General features: G+C 37.5%; 1 protein-coding gene across 1 annotated transcript in view; it reads left to right on the top strand.

Moving 5' to 3' along the window:
- The first annotated feature begins 271 nt into the window (after positions 1–271).
- CFAP44 (cilia and flagella associated protein 44) overlaps positions 272–11,050 on the top strand; it is an 89,465-nt gene continuing 78,686 nt past the window's right edge. The window contains exons 1-4 of the mRNA XM_003797700.1: positions 272–362; positions 6,023–6,151; positions 6,679–6,826; positions 8,690–8,852. Of these exons, the coding sequence (XP_003797748.1) occupies positions 272–362; positions 6,023–6,151; positions 6,679–6,826; positions 8,690–8,852 (531 nt within the window). The remainder of the gene's footprint in view (positions 363–6,022; positions 6,152–6,678; positions 6,827–8,689; positions 8,853–11,050) is intronic.

Below are 11,050 nucleotides of genomic sequence, written 5' to 3'. Positions count from 1 at the left end.
TTGGCAGGCCCGGGCTGGATTCAAACCTGCCACCTTAGGTGTACGTGGCTGGCACCTTAGCCACAGGCACCAAGTTTGATTATAATTTGTTTTTCAGAGGTTTCTGAGGATGGTTGCATCCTTCTACCAGTGGGTGTCCTTGGATCCTGTGCAAATATAAGAGTATCAACACATGTAGTATTTGTCACCTGTGGAATTTGTTAGGGGGAATATCTGCTCCTTTCTATTTTATAGCATCATACGTTTCTCTATCTCATTTGTCACAGAGAAAATGAAGGAACCAGATGATCAGGACACTGATGGGCATAAATCAAAGAGTGATGGGAAGCAGTCTCTGAAGTCTTTTAAATCAGAATCAAGATGTAAGTAAAGATAATAATGTATACATAGTTTAAATGTTTACCTAAATTTAGTAATAAAAATATCAATCAATTTTTAAGGTAGACTGAAAAGAGCACAATCTCAAAAAATATATCTCTCACACTCCCTTTTCTCAAAAAACTACAGGAAAATGAGCTCCACAAAAGTGATGGTGTTAACTATGAAAATGGATTACAGGGAGTCCAGGAAGTAGGAGACTCGAGACAAGAGAAAGGCAAAGGGAATGTGCAGGATGACACCTGGGCAGCCATCTAGAGGACAAATAGGGAAGGAGAGTTCTAACCTCCAAGAAAGGCTAAAATGTTACGGGACAGAGTGTCTGACAGGTGCTGTCGCAAACTGAATTGAGTGCAGTTTTATAAAACTGTGATAAGATTTGAGATGCTTCATCATGAGATTCCAGAAAGTAAGAGAAATGAGAATTAATGAAAAAATTATTAATTTTAGGAAAAGAATGTTGTTCAAAAAGGAAATAGAATAAAACAATACGTTCTTAACTTAGAAGTGAGCAATATTAAACCCTATAATAAAATAAGTAAATACAGTCTTTACTAAAGGTATGTAGTGGTCTAACTATATTTGCAGGGTTGGTAATTTCTACTACAAGTGGTAATCAAGATTTAAAATTTTTATCTCCCCATAACAAACTAAAAGTGATTAACTAAAAGAGAGCAGAGTATCCATATTATATAGCAATATGGAGGTACATGTCAGAAAATACATATTAAAAGCTAAAAGTGACTGCTTCTGGAGAGATGGAGAAAGTTTTTAAGCAGGGAGTAAATAATACCTGGGTAGTTTTAAAATAAGTTTTTAGCACCACTTAACTTTCAAAAATTATGGGCATGTACTTCATCAATAAAAATAAAAATACCTGGCTCAGTGCCTATGGCTCAAGCAACTAAGGCGCCAGCCACATACACCTGAGCTGGTGGGTTTGAATCCAGCCCTGGCCCACCAAACAACAATGATGGCTGCCAATAATAGCTAGGCATTGTGGTGGGCTCCTGTAGTCCCAGCTACTTGGGAGGCAGAGGCAGGAGAATTGCTTAGGCTCAGGAGTTGGAGGTTGCTGTGAGCTGTGATATCACAGCACTCTACCCAGGGTGACAACTTGAGGCTCTGTCTCAATAAAAATAAATAAATAAAAATTAAAAAAAAAAGTTAAAAAGGTTAAAGTAAAAAAAGTAAAAAAAGGTAAAATCAAATAATTTAAAAAGTAAAAAAGGTTAAATCAATTTTTCTTTTCTTTTTACTTCTAAAAAGTAAAAAAGTTAAATCAAATAATTTAAAAAGTAAAAAAGGTTAAATAATTTTTTATTTCTAAAAAGTAAAAAAAGGTTAAATCAAATAATTTTTAATGAGTTCACATGTGAATTTTAAAACAGAAATTGTTTACTGGTTTAACTCCATCACAAAACTCAAAGTTCCTTAAGATCAGACTCTGTGTTTGAATCATTTATGTCCAGCTCAGGCACACAGAGGTTCCTATCACTTCTTTGTTGAGGATAACCAATCTGTACATTTGGTCTAGGTTTCTTCTGTAAAGTCTACTAGATCTTTAATGGACGTCTCTGAGACGATGCTGTGGAGAAAGACCTGGACTTTGGTTTTGAGTATTTAGAGGTGCTTGATCTTGGAGAATTGAGCCTCACCTTTTTGAGCCTCAGTTTTCTCACCCATTAAAACAGTAATTGTGACTCACTTGGGAATTGAATTTGGTAACATTGCGTAGACTACAACAGAAGAGACGGTGAGGAATTTTGTAACTAGGATTTTCAAAGGGTAGCTGGCTCTTTCTGACTGGGCATCGTCATGTTAGGTTTCTTAGCAGAATCTTGGCTTTTTTAGGACCTAATTTTAAATATAATTTCAGAAATTTGATTTTGACTATTTACCTAAAGGAGGTCAATTCATAAACACAACTGGCATTAACATCTTTTAATCTATTTCAGATATGTCTTGTGAATCCTCAGTTTTTCCATGTTATCTTCTCTTGTTTGGACTCTTGCAACGAAGATTTCGACTTAAGTTTCCCTGTTCAGGATGCCCTCCACACTACCACTGAAGTTCCCTTTCCAAAATGTATGACTATGTCACTTTCCTCAAAACCTTTCGTTTGTTCCTCCCCTTTTTTTATCCTTTTCCACTTTTCTGTACTCCCCACATTTGTGACACAGAGCTGTCTGCTTTTTGATTTCCAGTCTTTGATGGTGTTTTTCTGGACGCTACTCTCAGCTTTCCAGGGATGGATTTAATGATAATGACCTTTTGTCACGTACCACCTCAGGACCTCCCTTTCTCACATCAGGCCTTTTAGGGGCAAGTCTTCTCAAGGGTGGCCTTTCCCTGTGCAGCTCATCACTATTTCACCCATCATGGGTCTAGGGATCCTCAGTGATAACATGAAATAATTTGCTGGCACACTGAACGTCCTCTTCCTGGTGCTGTGTGAAGAGGTCTCTGTCCTGGTTTAGCCCTGCAGATGATAGTTGCATTCCCCCTCATAAAGACCTTGCTTTTCTCTCACACTTCAAACATGTCTGAGCAAATTTTTATACTTAGGATTCTCATGCAGAATGAATAAAATTCCTGGTTTTTCACCTAAGCAGAGGTTATAATGGACTCTTATACATTTATTCTTGATTGTCTAAGAAGAGTGTGGCCTAAGAGTGTGGGCCTAACTCTGTAGAAACTATTTTCACACCTAATATTAAACATTTATATCATTGTTCTTTTATTTCTTTATTCATCTAATTATCAGTTTATGAATATTGTTGATCCTTTCAAAGAATGAAATTTTGGTTTTGCTTATTTTTTATTTCTTTGCTCTTTTTGTTGTTGTTGAGACAGAGTCCCACCCTATGCCCCCGAGCTGAGTACAGTGGCGTGGTAGTTCACTGCAACCTCAGACTGGGGCTGTGGGCATCCCGCTGCCTCTGCCTCTGGAAGCCACTGGGATTACAGGTGCTTGCTATGGTGCCTGGCTGGGTTTTTCCATTTTTCTCATGAGTCAGGATCTCACTCTCAGGCAAGTCAAGAACTCCTGAGCTCAAGCAGTTCTCCCTCCTCAGCCTCCCACAGTGCTGGGATTACAGGCGTGAGCCCCTGCGCCCAGTGGCTTTGCTAATTTTCTCTATTGCTTGTTGGCTTTCTATTTCATTCAGTCTTGCTCTTATTTTTATTGTTTCTATTATTTATGATTTTTAATATTTCCTTCCTTCTATTTACTTTGGGTTTTCTTTGGTTTTCTTTTATTAGTTTCTTGAGGTGAGACTAAGGCTTATTGATTTTTTTTGGCTTTTCTTCTTTGCTTATATATGTATTGAAGATTATAAATCTTCCTCTAAGCAATTCCTTAGCTGCAGCCCACAAATTTTATAAGTTGTATTTTAATTAGAAATATATTCTAACAAGGTGGGGGAAGGAGGGAACAGATAGAGGGGAGGAGAGAGGGACATAGAAAGTTATGGTATATGGCACACCTCTTGAGGGTAGGACACAATTATAGGAGGGACTTTACCAAATAAATGCAATCAGTATAACCTAATTCTTTGTACCCTCAATGAATCCCAAATAAAGAATATTTTCTCATTTTCTTTGTTGACTTCTCCTTGAGCTATACATTATTTTTTAATATGTTGTTTAATTTCCAAATATTTGGAGGTTTTCTCCAAGTATATTATTGTTTTTGATTTACTTCTCTTGTGTTCAGAGTACATATACATTCTATATGTTTTTTTTTAGCCTTCATGCAATTTTCTTAGTTATTGTGTTAAAACATTCATATTCTACTCATAGAAAGATTCACTTGTACCCTTGTAAGATGAACCACAGAAGTGAACCCTCGAATCTCCCTCCCTCCACCCATTCCCTCCTCCCTCCCCCTTCCCTGTATCCTTAGGTTGTTATTAGGTTATAGCTTTCATATAAAAGGTATAAATTAGTTTCATAATAGGGGTGTGTACATTGGATACTTTTTCCTCCATTCTTGTGATACCTTGCTCAGAAGAACATTCTCCAGCTCCATCCATGTGAACATGAAGGACATAAAGTCTCCATCTTTCTTAATGGCCGCAAAAATGCTCACCAACCTTAATCATCAGAGAAATGCAAATCAAAACTACTTTGAGATATCACCTAACTCCAGTAAGATTAGCCAATTCTATATGATTTAAGTAATTTTAAATGAATTGAAACTGGTCTTATGTTCCAGCAGGTGCTCTGTCTTGTTAAACTCAGGTGTGTTTGAATGTGTACTCTATATTGATAGGTGTATGTTTTATAAATATCAGATCGGGGTAGTTGATGGTGGTATTCAGATCTTTTATATCTTAACTACATCTTTAAACCAGAAAGAGCTGGGGTATTATTGAAGAGTAGCTCCCCAGGGCCCTGCTATGTGTTTTGCCCACTTAGGTACCCAGGATTACTTTCTTTCCATCCAAATACATGAATTCTAAGTAACTCTGTCCTGTTGTTCAGCTAATTGGTTTGGCCCAGCTTTTTTTGTCTTAATCATATTAATCTTGAACCTTTCCCCTAATCTTTTAGTCTCCTCTCAAATATATCTACTAGGTAGCTCTGGTATCTAGTAGTAGTACACTTATTATTTTTTCTTGAAAGCCCTAAATTTCACCTGCTTGGCATTGTATGTCTTAACCATATGCATGTTTGGACTTGATTTGAATCTGAGGCTATTCTATTCCCATTCCAATTCTCTCTCCTGCCTAGATTGTCCTAGGGTCAATACTCTAATTTATTCTCTTATTCTAAGAGAAATAATCATACTCAGAGATGGTTATTCTTCAATAAGCACTATTTAGCATAACAGGAACTTTATAAAAGTTGATAAAATAAAATAAAATGAAAATGAAAATCATACTCAGAGATGGTTATTCTTCAATAAGCACCTTTAGCATAACAGGTACTTTATAAAAGTTGATAAAATTAGATTAAGTTAAAATTATAGCAGTGGCATACTAATCTCTTTTTTTCTTTATCTTTTACTTCCCTGTAAGTAAGCAGTGACAGGAAATAGACTGAAAATGAAATGAAAATGGAGATTAACTGACAGAAAAGACCTTTTCATTATGTAAGGTTACAAGACTGACCAAATGAAATGGTTCTTCTAGAAATTTTTGAGTATGTATTAAAATTGATTAAATTTAGCAACAAACAAATTGGAAGTTTTAGCTACTTTGGGAATAAGAAAATACTTAAATCAAAATTTAGAAATGATTAAAACCAATGATTTTAATAGCTCTTTTTTATTGAGTTTCATTGAGAGTACAAAGAATTAGGTTACACTGATTGTGGTTGTTAGGTAAAGTCCCTCTTGTAATTGTGTCCCATTCCCAAGAGGTGTGCCATAGACCATAACTGTCTCATCCCTTACCCTCCCCCTCCCCATCCCTTATTCCCCTACCCTATCCCCTTGTATTAGATCATCTACTGCCTTCATATTAGAACTGAGTACATTGGATTCTTGCTTCTCTATTCTTGTGATGCTTTATTAAGAAGAATGGGTTCCACTTCCATCCAGGTTAATACAAAAGATGTTCCACCTCCATCTTTCTTAATGGCTGAATAGTATTACATGGTATACGTATATCACAGCTAATTAAATTATGTTTAATAGCTCTTATGAAAGAAGATGAAACATTAACTGAAGGTGATGAATCATATTTAGAAGAAGAAAACACAGATTTGGAACATGTGGAAGGAAGTTCAAGTTCCTATCAGGATGATGATTTGGAAACAACTAGAGGCAAGTAGTGTTAGTTTTCTATCTATAATAGTCACTGTTTTAAAGATAACTTGAATGATTGTAAATTCATAGAAAGAAAAATTTGCAGAATGTTTGGGAATGATAAAAGGAAAAGTATTGCACATATACAATGTGTAGGGTAGTTTTGGTAGGGTAGTTTAGCAGCCCTGAAGTTGTATATTCCATTTCTGAGAATCAGGTATAGAACTCTCAGACTTGGTCTTTTGGGTGTTGAGAAGGTCTGAGGAGAGCCCTACCCTAGATGGGTGATTGTTTTCCAGCTCTCCCTTGGAAATGACTGGGAGTTGCTCTTTGAGATTACAGCCATGACCAGAGCTCAGCATCCTCCCAACATCCCAACAGGCATGTTGGTCCTAACTCCCATGTGCACTGCTGTACAGCATTCTGTGTTCAGGCAGTTGCAGTACTTACTGCTGGAGTCTTGCAGGTCATGCACATTGCTCCTGTCTTGGGAAATACAATTATGGATTCCCACTCTTCTTAGTTAAAATATTTTAATTTCTTAGCCTCTCAGGAAACCATGGCTGTGGAAGAGGAAGCAGTGGAAGTCAAGAAGAAAATTTCAGAGAGCTTCTACTATGATTATATGGAGCTTGCATCACTACCTTTTGTGACTCCTGATTCCAACATACCACTGGATATTCTCACACTTGTGTATCCACTCTAGCTAAATTTGGGTATTTTAGTTTCTTAGGTAAGGGGTTGGCATACTACAACCTATGGACCAGATCTGCCCTCCCACTTGTTTTTGCAGTAAGTTTTACTGTAGCAGTGCCACAGTCATTTGTTATAGAGTTAAGGAGTTGTGACACAGACCACCTGGCCTACGATATTTACTATCTGCCCTTTGCAGAAAAAAATTGGCTAACCCCTATCTTAGGTAATTCTGAGAAAATTGGCCCTTAGAATTTGAGATAGAAATGTATGATTTTTTTTTTGAGACAGAGTTTTATTATGTTATCCTTGATAGAGTGCCACGGCATCATAGCTCACGGCAACCTCCAATTATTGGGCTTAAGCAATTCTCTTGCCTCAGCCTCCCACGTAGTTGGGACTACAGGCGTGCACCACAATGCCCGTTTATTTTTTTGTTGCAGTTGTCATTGTTGTGCAGCTGGCCTGGGCGGGTTCTGACCCACCAGCCTTGGTGCATGTGGGTGGTGCTATAACCACTGTACTACAGGTACTGAACTAGAAATGTATGATCTTAATTGGAACTAAATTATTGTTTGATGCCAAATAATAAAGAGAAACAATACTTTTCTTTTGCAGTGGAAAAGGCTGCAGTTCCTGAGACATGAAGTAGATCAGAAGGCCTCTTATTCCCATTTACCACCTCTGCCAGCCTGGCCTTCCTTTGCCAAGGCCTGTCAGGTTATAACATTGATTTTCTTTCTGGAAGCACTGATGTTGCCATTGTCAGGCATTGGTACTTTCACATCACATGTTAGATGAGTTTTCAGAGAAGTGACCATGAGGAAATAGGGCATAAAACAGGATATTTTAATGAGGCTGGAGAATAAGAGTTTATGACGATATGTAAAATGAGGATGACTGACAAGGAGATTTAGTGTTTGTTCTCACTTTGTGATTCTGGGTTTGCGAAGCGGATAGTTAGAATATGGTTTCATACTCTGTGCCCAGAAATTTGACAATGCAGAGGAAACGGACCAATACCTAGAATCATACCCTCTCCCTAGATAACCAACAAGAAATAGATCTCTTGAACAGACCAATATCAAGCACTGAGATTGAAGAAACAATAAAAAATCTTCCAACAAAAAAATGCCCAGGACCAAAACATTGAGAAGGAAGAAATCATTCCTAACTTAGATTTTTTTTACCTCTATTTTGAATCAGTACGATTTTGCTCTATAACATAAACGTACACTTTCCTACACATGCATAGGTACATGAACAAACTCAGAAATGTCTATGAACTATAGTCAATTTCCATAATTCATATAAATTAAACTTCAATTATATTTATGTGAATGTATTACAGTAGTCACGTTATTAAATGGCATTTTAGCATTTCCCAAACATGTCAGAATTTTAAACATCTTGTATTTCAGTGTCAAGGAAGAGGCTTATATAATACTTTTACTATGGTCGTTCAACAAACTTAATGGACATTATGAATCCTAAGATGATGAAGATATGCACTTTTCCATGTTATGCTCTGTGATGTAGTTGTAGTGGGAGAGAGGAGTGTGAAATTATTTAGGTGACAGTTGTACTCTCTGTGATGCCCAAATTTAATAACAGGCTTACTCTTATTTATCATTACAAAAATAATGTGCTTCCAAGATTTCCCTAGGAAAAATTAAAATATTAATTATGAGGATTTTCATCTAATTTAAAAACAAAATTGTTACTAATACACATCTGAGTAAAATTCAACCACTTCAACCTTAAATCTTTAAAAGTATGGATCTTAAAAATACATTTATTTCGTCACTTTTCCAATCCCTAGGATTTTTTTTCCCACTTCTTTCCTTAGCACCTTTCCCTCAGGCATTCTTTCGGTTATGACTGCAGAAAGCGGGCCAACCTGCAACTTCTGGACAACAATACGATACTGTATATAGCCGGGAACCAACTGATCCTTCTGAATTTGAAAACCAAGGAACAGAATTACCTGCAAAGTTGCAGTGGTCAAGGAATTGGTGTCATTGGGGTATGCATTTAGGAAAAAACAAACCATTATTTTAATTATTCTGTGGGCCACCAATAGTGGTTGTTAGGTGCTAACACCATGCATGGTATTCTGGAGTCACATGAGATGCACGGCCATCTTTATTCTAAGGCACTTTAAATTCAAGTACTATAGCCATTACATTTACTGACATTACCTCCATGCAATATCATAATATTATCCCATTTTGTAGATCAGGTCAAGTGATTTCCCCACCATAATCATGCAGTTGTTTTCACAGTCAGATTAGAAGTAGAAGTGAGAAGTTTTATAGATTCTTGATCTGAGGACTGAAGCAGGTACATGGCACTGGGAGCAGAGAAGGGAGGGAAATATGAGACCTATAGATAGATAGGATGTAGAGAGAGACTGACTGTGGAAACAGTACATGGTGAGATGGATGGAATGAGAGATAGTATCATGTTTGTTTCTTTCTTGATCATCTATAGCATGTGTACATATTAAAGTCCCTGTCCTCAAAGAGTTTGTAATAAGACTAATAAGTTCAGCAAGAATTTATTATGTAACTCTGTGTGTCTACAACTATATAGAACATACAGTGGGGGATTCATAAGATTTTATGACTTCTGTGAATTCAAAGAATTAAAAATTCATCTAAAGAGAGACAAGTTCTATTTAAAAAAAAGAAAAACAAAAAACTAGACACACAAGGGCCTGATAGTATGGCAATAGCTATGGGTAAATATGCATAGACCCAGTGTGAAGGTCATGGGTTTTGTGGAGAGAAGGCAGACAGCGGCCATGAGGTGTCGGCAGCTCTGAAGGCCACCATCAGCAGAGGACTAAGAAACATTGAATTATCACACGTTTAGCAATCAATTTCTGACAAGTTAATGGTACATTTTTCTATTTTACTACACAACAATTTGATTTAAAGACAGTAGTCAAAGGTGTAGTGTGGTTAAGAATGCTGCTCCTCATCCCCCTGGGTGTTGAGCAGTTCGATGTCCACAAGGGCTTTTCTCTGTGTGTGCTGGAGCTGCTGTTGTCTGGAGTGACAGGTGTCCCTCCTCCACTGTCCACATCAACTCATCTTTTTTGAAACCATTATCCAGTTGAAGATGATAAATACTTCTGCAAGGCTATGAGAAACCTGTGAAAAATGTGTTTTGGGCCTATACATTACCTTCCAGAAAGATAGGGTAAATCTCTATGTTGAGTGTAAAGAAAATGACTTACCAATTCTAGGTCTTCTCTAGAAATAAGACACTCGAACAACCCCACAGCAGCCTCAATTGTCAGAGGACAGAAACTTTTTTTACTTACTGTAGCAAGACCTGGAAAGGTAAAAGATTGTTTTAAATTACCATTTACTTTTCTGTAATTACATATCCTACATAATATTTCTTTGTAAATGAGGATCTGCACAGATTAGAGGTTTTTGTTGTTGTTGTTTGTTTTTGAGACAGTCTCCCTATGTTGACCTTGGTAGAGTGCTGTGGCATCACAACTCATAGCAACCTCAAACTCTTGGGCTTAAGCGATTCTCTTGCCTCAGCCTCCCAAGTAGCTGGGACTACAGGCACCCACCACACCACCTGGCTATTTTTTGTTGCTGCTGTCATTGTTGTCTAGCTGGTGTGGGCGGGGTTTGAACCTGCCACCCTTGGTGTATGTGGTTGGCGCAATAACCATGGTGCTACGGGCACCAAGCCCAGATTAGAGTTTTAATCTGTTTCCCCTTCCCTTCTGAGATCCACTGTTTCTTAGTTCCATTTGCTTCGTTGCTCCAACACCTGGCTTCAACCCAGCGCTCACACCAGACTGCAGCCTCTCTGACAGAAGACAAGTTATGTGAGCTCTGTGTGCTTCAGTTTATTCATCAAAAAATTGGGAATAATAATGTTATCCAAGCTCACAAAGTTGATGTGAAACTTAAAGGAATTAATGTATATAGAACTTAGATCACTGTCTGGCACATAGTAAATACTTACTAAACATTAGTAGGGGTTTCAGGGTTACCATTTTCTGAGTGTCCGTTCTGCAACCCTTCTGTAACCTTCACTCAAGTTGAAGTGATGGAGATGTATTTGTTTTTTTTTTTTTGTTTGTTTGTTTGTTTTGAAACAGAGCCTCAAGCTATCCCCCTGGGTAGAGTGCCGTGGCATTACAGCTCACAGCAACCTCCAACTCCTGGGCTCAAGCGATTCTCCTGCCTC

This window comes from Otolemur garnettii, unplaced genomic scaffold (genome assembly GCF_000181295.1).
Source record: "Otolemur garnettii isolate 467f Iridium unplaced genomic scaffold, OtoGar3 scaffold00122, whole genome shotgun sequence".
NCBI classification, from domain to species: Eukaryota; Metazoa; Chordata; class Mammalia; order Primates; family Galagidae; genus Otolemur; species Otolemur garnettii.
Note: the sequence above shows the minus strand (reverse complement) of the source record. Positions and strands in the feature narration are given on the sequence as shown.